Source organism: Trichomycterus rosablanca, chromosome 22 (genome assembly GCF_030014385.1).
Source record: "Trichomycterus rosablanca isolate fTriRos1 chromosome 22, fTriRos1.hap1, whole genome shotgun sequence".
In the NCBI taxonomy this organism is placed as follows: Eukaryota; Metazoa; Chordata; class Actinopteri; order Siluriformes; family Trichomycteridae; genus Trichomycterus; species Trichomycterus rosablanca.
The window spans coordinates 17,792,257-17,804,633 of NC_086009.1; the positions used below are offsets into that span (position 1 = coordinate 17,792,257).

At 39.2% G+C, this 12,377-nt stretch overlaps 1 protein-coding gene across 8 annotated transcripts in view; it reads left to right on the plus strand.

Annotated features, from left to right (window-relative positions):
- LOC134335931 (caskin-2) overlaps nt 1-12,377 on the plus strand; it is a 43,433-nt gene that overhangs the window by 465 nt on the left and 30,591 nt on the right. For all 8 annotated transcript variants that reach the window (XR_010015665.1, XR_010015666.1, XR_010015667.1 and 5 more), the window contains exon 2: nt 3,178-3,685. Coding sequence is in view for 1 of the 8 variants with exons in the window: in XM_063018571.1 (XP_062874641.1) it covers nt 3,580-3,685 (106 nt within the window). In the remaining 7 variants the exon portion in view is untranslated. The remainder of the gene's footprint in view (nt 1-3,177; nt 3,686-12,377) is intronic.

The following is a 12,377-nucleotide window of genomic DNA, read 5'->3' on the forward strand; positions in this document are numbered from 1 at the left end:
ATGAATAGATTTTGACATAACAATAACAAAGATGCAACACTGACTTCCATCAAGCATGTCAATATTGTTGAAGTGACCAGTGAGTGATGGTAAAATGTGTTATTCATAAATTAGGACATACAGTGTATCACGAAAGTGAGTACACCCCTCACATTTCTGCAAATATTTCATTATATCTTTTCATGGGACAACACTATAGACATGAAACTTGGATATAACTTAGAGTAGTCAGTGTACAGCTTGTATAGCAGTGTAGATTTACTGTCTTCTGAAAATAACTCAACACACAGCCATTAATGTCTAAATAGCTGGCAACATAAGTGAGTACACCCCACAGTGAACATGTCCAAATTGTGCCTAAATGTGTCGTTGTCCCTCCCTGGTGTCATGTGTCAAGGTCCCAGGTGTAAATGGGGAGCAGGGCTGTTAAATTTGGTGTTTTTGGTACAATTCTCTCATACTGGCCACTGGATATTCAACATGGCACCTCATGGCAAAGAACTCTCTGAGGATGTGAGAAATAGAATTGTTGCTCTCCACAAAGATGGCCTGGGCTATAAAAAGATTGCTAACACCCTGAAACTGAGCTACAGCATGGTGGCCAAGGTCATACAGCGGTTTTCCAGGACAGGTTCCACTCGGAACAGGCTTCGCCAGGGTCGACCAAAGAAGTTGAGTCCACGTGTTCGGCGTCATATCCAGAGGTTGGCTTTAAAAAATAGACACATGAGTGCTGCCAGCATTGCTGCAGAGGTTGAAGACGTGGGAGGTCAGCCTGTCAGTGCTCAGACCATACGCCGCACACTGCATCAACTCGGTCTGCATGGTCGTCATTTCAGAAGGAAGCTGACGCACAAGAAAGCCAGCAAACAGTTTGCTGAAGACAAGCAGTCCAAGAACATGGATTACTGGAATGCCCTGTGGTCTGACGAGACCAAGATAAACTTGTTTGGCTCAGATGGTGTCCAGCATGTGTGGCGGCGCCCTGGTGAGAAGTACCAAGACAACTGTATCTTGCCTACAGTCAAGCATGGTGGTGGTAGCATCATGGTCTTGGGCTGCATGAGTGTTGCTGGCACTGGGGAGCTGCGGTTCATTGAGGGAAACATGAATTCCAACATGTACTGTGACATTCTGAAACAGAGCATGATCCCCTCCCTTCGAAAACTGGGCCTCATGGCAGTTTTCCAACAGGATAACGACCCCAAACACAACCTCCAAGATGACAACTGCCTTGCTGAGGAAGCTGAAGGTAAAGGTGATGGACTAAACCCAATTGAGCACCTGTGGCGCATCCTCAAGTGGAAGGTGGAGGAGTTTAAGGTGTCTAACATCCACCAGCTCCGTGATGTCATCACGGAGGAGTGGAAGAGGATTCCAGTAGCAACCTGTGCAGCTCTGGTGAATTCCATGCCCAGGAGGGTTAAGGCAGTGATAATAATGGTGGTCACACAAAATATTGACACTTTAGGCACAATTTGGACATGTTCACTGTGGGGTGTACTCACTTATGTTGCCAGCTATTTAGACATTAATGGCTGTGTGTTGAGTTATTTTCAGAAGACAGTAAATCTACACTGCTATACAAGTTGTACACTGACTACTCTTAGTTATATCCAAGTTTCATGTCTATAGTGTTGTCCCATGAAAAGATATAATGAAATATTTGCAGAAATGTGAGGGGTGTACTCACTTTCGTGATACACTGTATATACAATATAAAACTATATATATCCTAACAACAATATAAATAAAAAAGTATTATAAAGTATTAAAACATCCCTACAAACAAACATCCACATCTAATAAAGTCAGTATATGGGTTCTAACATTTTAAACCATGTGAGTGTTTTTATTGGTTTGTTTTTTGAGCACTAGCATATTAAAACCTAGGTGAGCAATATCCAATTTATCTAAACATGTTAATAACTTATCTAAGATAACAGCTGGATCATAGTTCAAGAGTGATTGTCATTGGAGTGTGTCTTAAATATTCATCGTCACAACATGGACAGATTTTCAAAATGATTGCATTGTACAGCAGTTTGAAATAAGTGAATTATAGAGTCAAAGCTGGTTTTTCATTAGGACATGCCAGGAGGAAATAGACACACATCTTTTAGTGATGTAGTTAAATATGTTCTGTGAATAAGTTTCATGTTTGTACGTTTCGGAAAAACCTTTTCACAAACAAAAGACCAGATGATCTTCTGACTGATTGACCAACATCCCCAAAGACTTTAAATTATCATAAAAAAGACATTTAGAACATTAGAAGACTGGTCTACTTCAGAGAGAAGGTTGCTAAAAGTGTTTTGTCACGTGGCTAATTGGATTTTTAAAAGCGTGTGCTCTATAAAATGTTTAATTGAATTTGATGTTTTACCACTACAAGGTTGCGGTGGGTCTGGTTTCCCCAGAATCAGTGGGTGCAATACACTAACAAACCCTGGACAGGCCACCCCCCACCTCAGACATAGTCAATCATGTCTGTGTTTAGACACCAACCTGCTGGTAGCAACGCTAGAGATTTGAACCCTGGATCTCAGCAGTAGCTGGTTAGCGTAATTTACCACTTTGCCATCTGAGCACCTTTACAAGATAGGATTGTTACTCGAATGCATTTCTAAGCAACATTAGGTCCCAAGATCCAACTTCAAAATCACTATTTGACTGTTCTGTGAATCACTTAAGTGCAAGTGCATTTGACCAACAGTTTTGCTGCTTAACACTGTTGGTGTCCACAGTTTCAAGTCGCGAGTAGCAGCGATTGCTTTTGTCTCTGAGCTGAACAGTGGTGTAGCCTACAAATTCCTCTGTGTTGTTTTGTCCCGGGTTGGTGTGAGGAACAGGTCATCACTCTGATCTTTTGCATCCCGCAAGGATACTGGCACGGTGCCAGTGTCATCAAGGAGGGAGAATAAGGGTTAAAAATGGAGGGAAATGTGCACTGTTGTTGCCATTCTACAGATCCAACTTCTTTAAGTAAGAGTATTCCCGTTTTGCTGTTAACAGACAGCGCCGTGTTCTTTAAACTCTTTATAGCTGGCGTCAAAGAGCAATAAAAAGTCTTCTGCTGTTCGTGGTATTACTGTACTTCCCCAACACCATATTTGAACTTGTGTTTTGTTGTAAGAAGGAAACCTCACTGTTATTCTTGTCGATACTCATTTTCAGGTTCTGGTCAGCTGGTCCAGGTTCTGGCTCTGCATTGTTCTTTTCAGCCCTGTGGCCACACTGTTGGAGGTTTCAGAAGAAGACACTCAAACTGATTCCTGTACTCATAAAAGCAAAAAGAAAAGAAACTAGAAGAAAAGTGGTGGTAAAATATCTATTTTTAGTATTGCTGTCTTTGGAATAAATTACCAAGGAAAGCAACCTGGGACTGCTGGGCTGGTTGAATAAAGTCATCATTGGAGACTGGTTTCTTCATTTATCTTCATATCCATTACTGGAAGTAACGTTGTGGAAAGTGTGAAGGAGGAAAGAAAAGCGTTGAAGGAAAAGTTTGCGCCTCTTTTGTTACTACATGGATGTGTGACGGAAAAGTTGGACTCCTGGGAGTCACCAGCTGATTTAATGCTGCAGGGGATCATGGGAAAAGAACAGGAGCTTCTGCAGGCAATTAAGAATGGTGACTTGTCATCAACACAAAAACTACTGGCCAAGGTGAAAGGCAAAAACAGTAAGTACATCATTTCATTTTGTTGGAATACAAATAATAAAACAGTTGATTGGTTTTGCATGAACCTGCTATGGACAAAACGTTCTGATTTAATTGATGGTTAAGACCTCTTAACAAAGCTTGAAGTCAGTGTTTTGCTGAAAGAAAAACAGACAGGTAGGGATGGCGGAAACAGCCTAGTTATTGCTCTTCCCAAGCCCAGATAAAAACAGAAGGGTTACGTCAGGTAGGGGGGCATCTGGTGTAAAAATTGTGCTAAGTTTCGTATGTGGTCAAAATCTGCTGTGGCATCTAAAAACAGTTTGGTCATTTGGTCATGCCCTTCAATGCTCTAAACATCAAGAACAACTAGTCTGGCTGATGTGGATTAAATTGCTTGTTTAATTAGGTGTATAATTACCATGTGTGAAGTGCTGGATTGACCTCTACTGCATACAATGTTTTGATGAGGTTTATATGTAACGTTTATATGCATTGTCTGTTTTTTATTTTGCTGCTGTACTTACATACTTAAACTGTACAATGCTTAGTTTTTGAAGTATAAGAGCTTATAACAGGTTTATTACAAGTAAAATTTATATTGTTTAATGATATAAATTAAACTAACTAGCTAAATTGTTGCTTTATTACTTTATCAAACATAACTTTCCTACTAGGTCCACATTTAGATTAAATATTAAATACTTGTACATACATGTGGATGTTGTAGAACCTATTAATGTGGTTTTTAAACATGCACTTTTGTTCCTGACACGGGCTGTTTTGGATGTTTTTGGTTTCTGGTTTTGCTTTTGGCGATGCTTTGTGTAAAAGCAGTCATCTCATAAGGTCGTGACTACATTAATAAGAATTTGTGTTGCTTTCTTTTTTAAGTTACAACCAAACGTGTCTAAACCTCACACAAGCCATACACCATACATACATCTCTACAAGCAAAAGAAGGACGACATAATATGTAAAAATAACATTATTAAAGCAGTTATTATTTTTTGTATCTGAATTTGCAGCTTTGACTAAAAACCATACTGCTATACATCTGCAAGCAAAGTAAAAACCCAGGTCCTTTGTTTAAGTGAAAAGCAAGCTGAATAATTAAACTTTAATGCAACTCATGTCAGCCTGGGGTCATACACGCTTTATTTTAGTGATTAATACAAGCCTATGATGCCACCTGACTTGACCACAGTCTTGGGAGCTTTGTTTGATTTCCCAAGAGGCCAGCTAGAGCATGAGCCATGACCTTTTGGACACATCCAATACTTTGTTTTAGCGCTTAGCATTTCTATTGAAGCACTTTATTTGTTTCACATATTAGAACAGGCTACAGTAGTAAACATGGTGTTTGTATTTCCTGCACCAACTTCTTTTATTTCCTTGGAAATCTCTGATTTAAAAAGAGGGTGATGGTGGATCTGAGAAAACACCTTTTAGTATGCAGCTTTCTCATTCACTCCTTCTACTGAAACAAAGGCACAGACGGTATCTGGATGTATCAACAGGAATCAGGGCTGAACTAACGCTAGCCTTTAGAAATGAGCTAGTTTGTATTGTTTATTCTAATAGCTCTTTAATACGGCAGTTCCACTTACAATGACAAAAGAGCCGACCGAATGAGCTTTCATGAGGACTTCTCATGGGAATGTGGAATGTCAATGGACTAACATTTATTTTAGTATTTCTTTCACACCTAAACTCTTTGTTTATTCATCTGAATATTATACAAAGGCCAGAAGCTGAAGATAATTGCATGTGGATTTGTTTAAAGTGATCAACTGTGGTAAATTGTAGGGAGACACTGATACAATTTTTCCCATTGGACACATCAGCCAATATAGATACTCACTCTGTCATTATATTCAACTTCATATCAGTGCCCATGGGTTTGAAATGCATTGTCCAACTAACTTGTGGTCATGTGTCCACATTAGGGCTGGGCGATATATCGAGTTTTAAAGTTATATCGATATATTTTCATACACGATATAAGATAAGACAATATTGCTTATATCGATATAGATGTTGTGTTCCAGTTAGATCCGACAGTTCGTCGTTCCCTTCTCCCAGTTTGTCTCTGCACATGTTCACCTGCCCCGCCCCCCTCCCTCACTGAACACAACTCGCCCCTCCCCCAAATTTCAAGAACAAAACTGTTGGATGTTTATTAAAGCAATAAGCCACGAGAGGCCGTACGTTACTGTGATTTTAGCACGGGGATGACGTTTTTGGCACGACGCGAAGCGGAGTGCCTAAAACTTCTTTCCCCGTGCTAAAATCGTAACAGTAACGTACGGTCTCGAGTGGCTTATTGCTTTTATAAAACGGCGGTCAACATAAAATATAATAAATACAACAATGTTTAATTCATAAATGTATTTATTGTGTATAAACTTACAATAAAGCATTCTTCCGCGACGCAAAATAGTTCGATTAACAGTGTTGCTAGGCAACATGAGGGCGAAAATAACATTAATTTTTTCTATTCAGTGGCGTATTAATATGGAATGATGTGAGGTGGTCATAGGTGTGCGTTTATCGGGGATTTTACAACGGCTTCGAACGCGGCTCAGCCAATCAGATTTTAGGACCGGAACTATCCGTTTTATAAATGAGCTTTGATCTGGTCTGGGGGCGGAGTTTTATATCGGGCGCAGTTTTATATCGGGCGACGAGCGAGCGAGCGCAGCTACCATGGGGAGCGAGATGCGGGTTTTACCCCGAAAAAAATAATAATGAAAAAACACACAAGAAAAGCGAAAGAGAACTTAATATTTTCACAATGATTCGGAGGAAAAGTGTGTGTTTCATTCGCGGGACGACGGCGGAGAGCGGCACAATGTGGAGAGAGGCTTCAGTACGTGTCACAGAAACGTCCATTTAAATCGTAGCTTTTAAAAAATCTTACTTAACTGATCATTTGTACAAACATGGGACAGAGTTCATGATTTGTTCTAAAACAAAAGTAGTGATCAGTACAAACGGGATCAGTACAAACGGGACATTATTTGAAGATGGGACTGTTAATGATTTCCTAAAAAAATGCTACAGAATCATAATTTATAAAAAAATAAATAACTAAAAAAAATTGTGTGATTTTGATCAAAATGCTACAAATGTGCTCATTCATACAAAACCGTCAGGAACAATATTTACAAAAATATCAGAGATGTGATCGCTCTGACTTTCAGAAATAAATAATGTTACATGTTTAAATATGTCTGTGTTTCCTGCCATGGTACATCATTGTTAATAATTATTGCAAGAAATAATTAACATGTGATCAGACAGTCTCTTCACATATATGAATATTTATTATTATTATTATTAATCATAATATTATCATTAAAGGTAAACCATGCAACCTTATGTTATTCAGGAAGTTTGTATCCTACAAGTAGCCCTTTGGCTTACTCAGTACCCTTAAAGTAGCAAAAAGGTTGGTGACCCCTGATTTAATATATGCCAATAGTTTATTTTTGAAGAATTTCTCATGTTTATCTACAGCTGAATGTTAATAAAAGTGCCTGTATAACATTTGGAACATGTACAGTAGCTTTGTCTCAGAAGTGTCTTTTTGTTATTACCGTATGGGATGAAAAAATATCGAGATATATATCGTGTATCGCCATTCAGCTAAAAAATATCGAGATATTATTTTTGATCCATATCGCCCAGCCCTACTTTAAACTGATAGTTGAAAGCCCTACCCACTAGGCTACCACTGTCCCTAAAGCCTTGAAATGGAGATGCTGGGGCTTGAACCCAGGACCTCATACATGCCAAGCATGTGACGTGCTCTACCGCTGAGCTACAGTATATATATATATATAAAATGCTTTGCCATTGTGTTGGACCTTCCTGTTAGATATCATTAGCTGGACGTTGGGTTTCTACACTAATCCTCATATCAGCAGAGAATCTTTCCTTTATATTTGCACCCTCGAGAACAAAACCTCGGACTTTCAAGACGGTTCAGTCACCGCTGATTGAAACCCACTGTGCTCATGTTTGTTTTGGCTTTCTCTCTGAATATGGTAATGAGTTTATAGAGTTGAAACCCAGCGTGCTGACACTCTTTCCTGACTTGAAGGACATAAGATGGTCCACGCCGTTCGTCTCAGTCTCTTTAAAGAGGCCTCTTGCTAGGTGCGCATTCTTTAAAAGCGGTTTGGAGCTACCGAGCCAGCTCGTTACACAGGCTGTTGGCAGAAATGCAACACTCAGCGAATTATTTTTTTTCTCTCTACGTTCTTGGAAAGCAAACGATCCGATGATTTGTTTTGAATCTAATAGGCCTGCCTGAATTGTTTTGATTTGTAGGTTATAACACGGTTATGTAGCTAGTGATGAGCGAGCTCGCAGCAACAATGGGAGGCTTTGTTGCCTAGTGAGCAAACCCAGTTGGCTGAGAGGGACACGAGCTTGTATTTCATCATATTTTTTTTGAATGCGTAATCTAGCTCATATGTTTTTTTTTAACCATTTAAAGCTACGTAGACTTCAGTGTTTATTTTTCTACAAAATGTATCTCCATCCAAGTCATAATAATGGATGAATACTTTCTGCTTAAACTAATCACACACACATTATTCAATGCATTGCATGGACTTTTTCAGCAGTGATACAGTAGTAATGATCAACTGATAACCAACAAAGAAGTCATTGTTCGATTAACAGTCTAGTTAAATGCTATTTAAATTCATTTTTAGCAGCTGACAATTGATTTTTATGAGATTTAAGGCTTACCAATACAAGGTAGGTGTACAAACTCATTTAGAAAAAGCCGCCTTTTTTATTTTGAAGTTTTTTTAAAATACATTGTTATTAATTATATCATGAATGACGGAACTATTGAACATTAAAAGCACATACAATTGCTGTTTTTTGTACATGTGGATCTATCTGCTTGTTGCATTATAATTATTATAATTATTATTTTACAAAACATGGCGGCATTGTGGCTCGGTGGGTAGCACTGTCGCCTCACAGCAAGAAGGTCCTGGGTTTGATCCATGTAAAGGGGTTTGTGTCCTTTCTGTGTTTGCATGCAAGTGAGGTGAATTGGAGACACATAATTGTCTATGACCGTGTTTAACATTAAAGACTTAAACTTGTGTAAAAAGTGGCTCTCTGTCCTGTCATCAGTGTAACCAAAGTGTGTAAAACATGACATTAAAATCCTAATAAATGAATAAATAAATACTTCGTAGCTCATCTTTATACTGGTAAATTTCTCTACTGGCAAACGTTTGTACCAGCATGCCTCTGAACGTTGAGGGAACGTTGGGGGAAGTGGCGTTGAGTAAACGTTGAGGGGGAACGTTGAGGGAACGTTCGGGGGGAAACGTTCGGGGAACGTTCGGGGGGAAACGTTGAGGGAACATGAGGGGGGAACGTTGAGGGAACGTTGGGGTTTTCAACAATTCACCCAACCATTCCCAACAATCTAGCCAAACGTTTTCTCAACGATCCACCCAAACGTTTTCTCAACAATCCACTCAAACGTTTTCTCAACAATCCACTCAAACGTTTTCTCATCCCATCACATCACATTAACAGCTATTACAAATATACACAATTTGTTCTTACATCAGGATCGAGTTCTTCAAGCTCATCCTCTAATCTCCTTAGTTCTTCCTCACTGAGTTTCTGCAGAAGCTCATCCTCATCCACGTCCCGATACTTTTCCATTTCCTTACGGAAAGACATGATGAACAAGAGGTGGTGGAGGCAGGAACAGAAAAAAACAAGCGAGAAAGAAAATAATGCCCCCCCCCCAAAACCCTCGACACCTGGAGAAAAAGAAAAACATGATGTTATTAATATCAAAAAGATCTTACACAAAGCTTTAGTACACACATAGGAACATGATATTTTCTCCATATTCCTCACTGTTGCAGCAGTAAAGAGGTGAATTCCAATCCAGCACGTTAGACCCAAGCACCTGAACATTACATACAACCACACTTGATCAGAGTATTTATATCCATGTACATCCCTCCAACTATAACTATAGTTCAAACTAGGGCTGGGCGATATATCAAGATTTTATAAAATATTGATATATTTTCATACGCGATATAAGATAAGACAATATCGCTTATATAATAATGTATTCTGCAGCGAATGCCGAAAACAAGTCCAGACAAAAAGTTCCAGCTCCGTGTACCTTTGGTCATTCGTTTTTCACTTCAAATCCCAAAGTTGAAACCAATATAAATATACAAGCGCATGCACGCGCTGACATGCATGTATTTACTTCATATACAGTGTAAATCATGCAGGTGTTGAGAAAGTAATAATAATGTAACGGTGCGTCTCCTGTTCTGACTTGTGTGTTTGTATATGTGATGTGCATGTATCTGTAAAAAACAAACATTATGGGGAGTGATTTCTGTACTGGATGTTGTACGTGGTCATGTTAGTTTATACTGGATGATCGCCCGACGTCGTCATTTATTTATTTATCTTCTTTTTATAGTATTTTTTGTTGTCGGCCAATAAACAACCAAAAATTAATAAAATTGCACGAACTAACTCTGCAGTAAACAAGGAGCAAACAGCAATTAAACAACAAATAAAGCTGTTAAATAATAATAAAGTGCATGAAGCAGCACGCTGATTAAAATGCATTAAATGTTGTAATAGTTACACAGTAACATTAACGATTAGTTCTGCCTGTATTATAGAACTGAGTTCTATACAGTAAAAGAAAATATTAATGTAAATGTTGTGGCGACGGTGATGTAAAATAATTCAAAGTCCAAACATGTGAGGGGGGTTTAACGAGAACGCTACTTTTAATACCACACAAGCTCAGTGCAAAACAACTGAAGAATATGAGCACAGCCGGAAACGATAAATTGTGATACCTTCCCTACACACTCGCTCCCTGCGCCCTATAGTGCACTTAACATTCTTAAAGGGCCAGACAATATATTTAGTGTGATTGCAGTAAGGCAATTTGTCTGTTTTTTGTCCGGCTTTCTTCGTCCGCAATTTTCGAGATATCGACCCCGTTCCAACGCCAAATCGTCCAGCCTGTTCGGGAATAGAGCGCTTGTATACAGGTTTTCGATCCGCCCGCCCGTTCGCCCGCCACACCCATTTTTGTAGTGTTTTTTGGTCCCATTGACTTCCATTCATTTTTTTGAATGGCAGGTTGACCTACCGACCTTCAGTTCAAACGAGAGCTAGGATTCAGATAGAGTCGCCTGTGTGAGTCTTCACCCCCCCCACACACTGCAGCTCTTCTATACAGCATTTAGATACGCTCACTTCCCACTGATGTAACCCCGACTCACATACAGCATGGGGATATGAACCCATGTCCACCTGCCACGCCCGTTTTTTAGTCCCATTCACTTCCATTCATTTTTTTAAAGTTTGAGATATCAATGCCGTTCCAACTCTAAATCGTAAAGCCCACTGATGACACCCCGACTTAAATACAGCAAGGGGATACGCACCCCCTCTCACCTGCCACGCCCAACCGCTGCACCGCAATCACACTCGCATTTTCTGCAGGAAATGCACATCTCTAGTTGGAATTCACATTACACGACAGGAGATACCTTAGAAACAACTTTCTTTTTCTTAGAATAGCTCTTTTTTTTATTTAAGTAAAAATAGTTCTTGTGTGAAGCTTCCCCAGCATGAATTTTAATAAAAGTGCCTGTAAAAAATTTGGAACATGTAGCTTTGTCTCAGAAGTGTTTTTTTGTTATTACCTTATGGGATAAAAAAATATCAAGATATATATCGTATATCGCCGTTCAGCGAAAAAATATCGAGATATTATTTTTGATCCATATCGCCCAGCCCTAGTCCACATGCAGGCCATACAGTGCATATATATATACACGCACACACGCTCTGAGTAATTGAGTGCTCATGTCAGTTCAGTATGGAATGTCTCCACCTGCCATTTCCTTTAAGATGTACATAGACGGGTATAAAATCAACCCTGGCGGCCTATCATCTAAAGATCTCTGTGATTAAGGGTGTAGTGATGCTGTGATGTGTAAGGATGACCCACTGGTGTTGTGTTGCTACTATTTCATCATTTTTGTGTCATACTTCAGTCATTTCAGCTCTACACATGAAATCAAACTGCTGTTGTTGTTCCTAAGAAATACTTTGAACCAAGGCCTGATCTATAAAAGGCAATTAAATAATAATGTGACAGGTTTTCAAGGTCGTCCACCCTTCTCTTGCTCTAGTGGTCAAGTTATGCAAGCCATTTGCACTCAAAGGCCTGTTGGTGTAACCACTCAGCCTGCCTCACATAGAACGAAGGAAAATACTACACACTGTCATTATGCACAACATAATTTGGCTGCGTAGATGCAATTAGTAAAATAAACACGCATTTGTTGACTACACTGTACAAATATGAAATATGTTGACATCCTTAAAGCTAAGTGATAAACATTGGCACGGTTACTAAGCAATGAGTTACTTATGGCATGCCGCTGCCATAAATTTGCTTCATAAATGTCCAACTCAAAAAAGGAGATTTCTCTTAACAGCACATTTGTCAAAACCCTTTATACAAGATTCCTAGGAGTGATAAGACAAATTAATAGCAACCCTTGAACCTGACATTTTTAAACAGGTCAGATAAACTGGGGCAGGAGTATCCAAGTGCACCATTGAAGTTTAACCTATCTGAGGTTAACGTTGCTGATTATTA